At 29.2% G+C, this 7,657-nt stretch overlaps 1 protein-coding gene across 1 annotated transcript in view; it reads right to left on the bottom strand.

Annotated features, from left to right (window-relative positions):
* Positions 1 to 6,831, bottom strand: part of LOC111625256 — a 73,731-nt gene extending 66,900 nt beyond the window's left edge. Inside the window, exon 1 of the mRNA XM_023368361.1 lies at positions 5,934 to 6,831. Coding sequence (XP_023224129.1) covers positions 5,934 to 6,713 — 780 coding nt within the window. The 5' untranslated portion in view covers positions 6,714 to 6,831. The remainder of the gene's footprint in view (positions 1 to 5,933) is intronic.
* Positions 6,832 to 7,657: the final 826 nt, after the last annotated feature.

The raw sequence follows: 7,657 nt of genomic DNA, 5'->3' as shown, positions 1-7,657 counted from the left end.
ATCACATCAATTGAATCGGAAAGGGCATTCTCGGTAGCAAGACTTTTCATTACTAAAATAAGAATTAGAGTGAGTGATCGGAGTATTGATCATCTTTGCTTTTTAAAATCTTATAAAAGTTTACAATATTTTGTATTATATTTTATTTAAAAAACGAAAATTACCTTCTAAGTTATAAGTTTGATCTAAGTTCAATTTTTTATTTTTAACTCAATTCAAAGCATTTTTGTTGTTTTTGTTGTTGTTTGCAGTTGCTAGCAAACTTTAATAAATTTTTTTCTATTTGTGAAAATTTCTACATAATTCAAAGGTAATTTTTATTATATATCTTACACAGCATTATTAATATGATTTTGGATGATACAGAACTTTAAAATTACTTTAAAAAATGAAAAATAATTATATCATTTAATTTAGATATTTTGTATACCTTAAAAATAATTAATTCTATCCCAGGATTTCCCGGGACACTGGGAAACAGTTCACTTTTATCCCAGAATCCTGGGACATGCAAAAGACAGGGAAATGAGAAACCCTATTTGATACTTAAGAGTTGTATTATATTTGAATTTAATCTGTTTGAGGCATACTATTTGTTCTATTTTTAAAAATTTTGAAAGATTTTGCATTTTAAAATGTTCAGTGTTGATTTTTGTTTGTGGTCTGAAGATGGGGTGAATCTATTGTAAAAATGTTAGTACAGTACATTAAATATTTTTTAACTTTTTGAGACTAGTATTTTTCTTTGTATGAATTTAAACATAATAAAGTCAATGGACGTTTTAAACATCACAAACTCCAATCATCTTATTACTAAACAATTAGCAAATTCATTAATTAAATGATGTATTTCTAAGCAGTAATTCAATAAATAAGTTTTTATAGTACTGTACTCCTTAGGAACTGTATTTTCTTTAATATATATACAATAGGTAGCAATGAAAATGTAATGATACATTTTATAGACAATACTGTTGTATATCAGAATAATAATAATAATAATAATAATTTTCAATTTTTCACAAATACACTTCAAATAAATGTTAATTATCAATTTGGATATTGTAATGTGGGTATTAAAAAAATATCATTCATTATAATGAGAATTTGGATTTAAAAGATTTAAATACTGAACTATATCTATATTTTGTAATATTCATTATATTAATGAAAATGATTATCATCAATAATTTGTTATTATATTTTAGCCTGAAAAAAAGAAACTAGCAGCTTTCCCACTTTTTATTAAATTATATAACTTATTATTTATATCCAAAGATAAGACTTCACGAAGCTTTTTCAAGCTTCTGAAGTCTTATGAATTTTATGTTCATGTTTTATTATGGGTTTTGATTTTTATTTTAAAGCGCTGAATAAATAAATAAATAAATATATATATATAAATTATGTTTTTGGAAAATTTTTGAACGTTTGAGAAAATTTAAAATATACATTTTCAATGTCAAAGAACATGAAAAAATTTAATTCAATAAATGTTTAATGATTGATTTAATACTTTGTTCTCTTGTGAGGGGGAAACTCAATTCTTTTCATTCTTTATCATTTATTTTGTTTAGTTATTTATTTTGAAGATTTTGTTTAGTTTAAGGAGACAACTTCACATGCCTGACAGAAAAAAATAAAATTCAAAAGTAATCTTACCGTCCACAGTCTCAGTTGAACTTTCATTTGTTTACACTTAAAATAATCATATTAATAAATAGGGACAATATTTATGCACAGGATAATGAGAGTACATTAAAGTGTAATATATATAAAACCCTGTTCAAGTGCTGAACATTTTTGGCTTCAAGATAGCAGATGGTGATTATATGTCATTTATGTTTTGATATACTGGGCAAAGTCACTACTAAATTTAGCTGGCTTCAACCTTGACCAAAGAAAAACTGGTTTAGAGCACTACCTGTTATTCTTGCCTTCATGTTATAATATTAAAGTGCATTCTTGCTTATCCAGCATACCCCCAAGTGTGATTGCTTATGTACCTCAATATCCATGAAAATGTTAGCCCTGTCCCACATCATGTTTTCCTGTTTACTCAAAGTTTCATTTCTATGTGCATGTCAACATGCTGTATTATGTGTCCACTTGCCTTCAAAAAGAATAAGTACCAAAGGACAATAGGTTACATCATTTACTGCCTTTAGGCATATACATTCAGTAATTGGGGTCTCTTGCTAATCAGGCACCCTTCTGTGCAAAAAATGGCTGGGTTAGCAAGTCTAGTATATTTAAATATACATCCAGTCTATTAATAATTGAATGTTTATCAATATAAATTAGTATACATACAATATTTTGCAAATATTCAATTTAAATAATGGAATTCAATTAAATCTATTTATATCAAATGTTTTCAAAGTACTGATCACTTTATTCTTTGATCTAAATTATAAAAATATCTAATGAACCATAATATTCTTTTCTAACAGTTTTGTAGCAAAATAACAGGTATCCCTTACCCTTGCTTAAAGCTGAAATCTGATTAACACTGCAAAATTAATTGTGACAATCCCTTTATACACAAGGCAGAAGTTTTAATTAATGCATCTTTAACAGCTGTCTTTACTTAACATAGATATGTGATTTAATTATAACAGTTGTGAAATTTAACACATTATTGCTAATGTGATATTGTATTCTTTGTTTAGATGCTTATTTTAAAACTTTTTACTTCATATTTCGTTTATGTAAAATCAAATCAAAATATCTACAGATAAAATACATATCAGACATATTATGCTTTTTAAGCTTCATAAAGGATAAAATGCTATACAAACAGTAAAAATAATTAATTAAAATATCTATAACCGTAAGGCAGATAACAGTAAGGATTTATCACACCAATGATAATGGGCACAAACGCTCAAGAATCAAAGTAAAAACATTTAATAAAACAAAAAAGAGTGTACAATAAGACGATTACATAAGTATAAAAACCGTAAAAATCCAAAATTTTATACTTATGTAATCATCTTATTGTACACTCTTTTTTGTTATATTAAATGTTTTTACTTTGATTCTTGAGCGTTTGTGCCCATTATCATTGGTGTGATAAACCCTTACTATTATCTGATTTACGGTTATAGATATTTTAATTAATTTAATTATACTTAGGGCTAAAAGCAATTTCTGTAGTAAAAAATAGTGTTTGTAAAGCATTACAATGTAATGTGTATGGGGAAGATGTTCCTAAGTATCAAACATGTCAAATGTGATTTTGAAAGTTTCATTTGGAAAATTTTGAACTATAGGATACAAACATATGTGGTAATCAAAAGCTGTTTAAGAAGAGAAATTGCAGGAAGAAATTGTTAAAAAATAATGAACAACTCATGAACTTGCAGCAAAACTTAGTGTGTCACAGACAAATTGTTAAACACTTCATCCACTTGGAATAGTTGCGAAAAATGATAACTGTGTTCCATACACATTAAGTGAAAAATAAAAAATCTGGATCAAGTATAATTTTGTCTGACAAAGATAGAAAGCCTTAAAGTTTCATTTTATTTTTAAATTAGTTACTTATTTTTACCATAGGAAACTTTTTACAGATGACAAAATTAAAGTTAAAATATAAATATTTGTTATTAACCAAAAATTTGTTCTAGTAAGTCATGATTGCTCAGTCAAGTACTAAGATACCTCTATATTTGATCATTGATTAATGCGATTTTGATATATGCAGTAGCATCAAAAGATTAATGAATCACATTAATCAAGGAATATGTGTATATAAAGTTTTATAATAATATTTTTTTTAATTTTTACAGAATAGTATATAAAGTATATAGCAGCTGTAAGAGCTGTTTATATAAATAAATAGCTCATACAGCTAAATGAATTTCAAATAAACAAACACCAAAAATCCCATGGCATGAACACCTTAGTATACAATTAAGTTTGTACAGGGTGTTTTTTTTTAGAGGTAGTATACAAATTTAAAATGAAATAAAACACGTAAAAATAATGTTAATGGCCATGGTGTTTGATTTATTTAAAAGCTAATTTTATGCCATTAGTGTTTAAACATGATTTTGGGCATATGGGTGCCACGGCTTGCTCAAATGAAGCGCAATCGGGAAGAACAATTTTTGACCACTTTATCGAGCAACTGGGGCCGTATATCGGCAATAATGCAGCAAATGTTGACTTCCAAGTGGTCCAACGTCTGTGGTTTATCAGCGTAGACTAGTGACTTCACATATCCTCAAAGAAAGTAATCCATAGGTGTGAGATCACACGATCATGAAGGCCAGTTCACAGGTCTATTACGTGAAATTAGGCGTTCATCAGATGTTTCCTGCAATAAATTGATGGTGTCGCGCATTGTGTGGCATGTTGCACCATCTTGTTGAAACCAAAGCTCTGCCACATCAATACCATTCAACTGAAGAATGAAGTCAGTAATCATGGCTCCAAAAGCGCTCTCCATTGATGGTAACATTCTGGCTGGCATCATCTTTAAAGAAATATAGGCCTATGATTCCACCTGCCCATAAAGCACACCAAACAGTGACTTTTAATGGATGTAAGTTACTCAACATTCGCCGCCTTATTGCCAATATACAGCCCCAGTTGCTCGATAAAGTGGTCAAAAATTGTTCTTCCTGATTGTGCTTCATTTGAGCCAGACGTAGCGTCCATATGCCCGAAATCATGTTTAAACACTAATGGCATAAAATTAGCTTTTAAATAAATCCAACACCATGGCCATTAACATTATTTTTGTGTGTTTTATTTCATTTTTAATTTGTATACCTCTAAAAAAATCACCCTATATATTAAAGTTTTTATGCTGAGAGATTTTGTTTGTTTATTTATTTATAGCAAAAATTAGAAAATGTAATTTGATTATTAATGAAAATATTTATAAAGAACAAATTTAGCTATAGTCTTTTCCAGAATAGAAATAAAGCTAATGTTCATTAGTCTACACAGGCAAAATAGTTCCATGTTCATTATAAAATAGATTATATATACTGTATACGGTATCAAGAAATTTGAGATTAAAAAAAAAAACAAAAAAACAAAAAAGATCAGTCATATGACACTATAATGTTTTCGTTACAGTGTCAAATGTTGATGTCATATGACTGGATATTTGAATTTTTTAATAAAAAAAACTGTAAACATAATGTTTCAAAGAATTTTCATTGCTTAGCTATGAAAATGCAGCGATACATATTCCAGATCCAGCACATTGGTTAAATTTTTATTCTGGGGAATAGTATAATTTCAATTTTTTTAGTCTGGAAATATGATATATATCCAGGGTCTCCAAACTTTTTTGATTGTCGACCCCTTACAACTTTTTGAAACCTCACATTGACCCCCACCAAAAAATCAATAGTAAAAGAAACTTTTACTATTTTAATACATTTCTTTTAATTTTAATTTTTTACATTTATTGTCTATATGTGTGAAATACTAAAATTAAACGATCAGCGACTTAAAAACAGCTGTAGAGGTGCTAATAACATCAGCGTACTGAGAATCAGACACAAGCTTACCAATGCTGTGGATGCTTGACAAGTAAGTAAGAACCACAGCACGGATTCTGCAATTTCCATTTATCCTGTGTGACTTGATCTGTAGCCATTTTATACATTGACGGGTAACTGTGCTATTATATTCATTGAAACAATATTCAAAAACATAATAATATGTATAGTTATATTTGTGGTTTTTAGTTTCAATTTTTCAATCAACCCCCAATAATGTTATATCAACCACTTTGGCAACCCCTGATATATATTGTGACAAAGATGTGATGCAAAGGCAGAAGTTACTTTTAGGTCATTTAGTTATAAATAAATTAACTAAATAATTTCTCTCAAGTCAGAAAAAATATATATATATATATTCTACATATGTAAAATCTAAAAATTATGCTTTAAAACATAATATACCTTTTCCATGCTAAATCTTTCTGGACAGATACTAGGTGGCTTAATTTCAATTGATCTTTTCCTATTTATTTCTGTTTTCCTAAATATTTCTAAATCACTCTTATCTTGAAATGATTTTCTAACTAATTCAGGACTATTTGAATTATTGGAAAATTTTCTAGATTCTTGATTTTCAGAATATTCTTCTTGTCTATTTTGCAATATTGGTTTTCTCAATATTTCCACATTTCCTTTCTCTTGATTACTATATTTCCTAGATAAATTAGAACTGTTTCTTTCAGAAGGCGTATGAGGGGAATATGATCTTGAGCGGGAACGTGATCTAGGCTGATGATGATGGTGGTGGTGGTGGTGATGATGTAATGATGATGGTGGTAATGGTGAGTAAGATCTGCTTCTGGAGCGCGAATGATATTCTGGATAATAACGACGTGATCTAGATCTAGATCTAGATCGTGAACGTGAACGGGATCTAGATCTTGAATAAGTTCTAGATCTTGTTCTGGATCTAGATCTATGAAAATGTCTTTCTCGTGAATTGTGCCGTTTATGTTCATAATATTTATCGGGATAATCCTTAGAATAATATGCATCCCGAGAAAGTTCTCTTTTAGAATGTTCACTGTCATAGTCCTTTGAATGACGAGGAGTAAGAGAACGACTTGAACGACCCCTCTCACGACCACGTCCTGATCTCGGCGTTCGTATTCGACCACGACCTCTTCCTCTAAATCGTGAAACTATTCTGGATCCACGAGAACGACCACCTCTCTTAGACATTATAACAGAGTTGATACTATGTTGACAATCTGAAAATACTCATATTTGTTTTCAACAAGAACAATGCAAACAAACATACACCCCAGCGACATAAATTAAGCCTAACTAATTCAGTGATGCCAGATATTACAGTTACAGAAATAAAACTCAAATTGTCCAAACATTAATAATTGAAAAATACTTTAATTTATAGATTAATGACGAAAACTTTATTTCGAATATTAATTCAAATATATTTATTAAAAGAATACGAAATAACTTTTATACTGAAAATATCGGAAATTGGTAGCCATGTACTGTACTGTACTGTACAGTACAGTACAGTACAGTACAATACTTGAAAGGCAGATACAAAACAGCAAATCTTATATTTTGATTGAATTTCCAATGTAAATTAATAGACTAATTCATTCTCACGGGCCGACAAAAAATTCGTAGACAGTCAATTGGGAATCACTCCTGTAATGGGTTATTTTTATGGCTTTTGGGTGACGGTATTGCACGTTTTTTTCTTTCTAAACCTTTGTTATATATCGAAGACTGGGAAATATGGACACCATACTCCAAAACAATAAACGGTAGCCTGCCGCCGCTCTAGACGAAGTCGGCTTGGAGTCCGTATCAGCTTAGACATTTTTAAGAGTGGATTGATTTTGATATACTGAGCAAACTAGATGTTTCCATCGCGGGCCTAGACCGAATCCACGATGGATTTGGAAAAAACCCTCTCAGTGCCTACAGGAGAAAGAATCAAAAATTGAATACAGTACAGTATATATGTAATGTTCATTTGACAAAACCTGAAGATTAAACGAAATTAAATGATGCTAGAGAATTTTAAAACTGTATTAATAAATAGAATTTTATAAAAATAGATTTCAATTTCAAAAATTCTCGCTATGAAACTTTCATCTATAATAAATAACTGTAATTATTATAATTCA

The sequence above is a fragment of the Centruroides sculpturatus genome, unplaced genomic scaffold (assembly GCF_000671375.1).
Source record: "Centruroides sculpturatus isolate CEXI.00-Female unplaced genomic scaffold, Cexi_2.0 scaffold393, whole genome shotgun sequence".
Taxonomy (NCBI): domain Eukaryota; kingdom Metazoa; phylum Arthropoda; class Arachnida; order Scorpiones; family Buthidae; genus Centruroides; species Centruroides sculpturatus.
The sequence above is the reverse complement of the archived record's forward strand: the minus strand, read 5'-3'. Positions and strand labels throughout refer to the sequence as shown.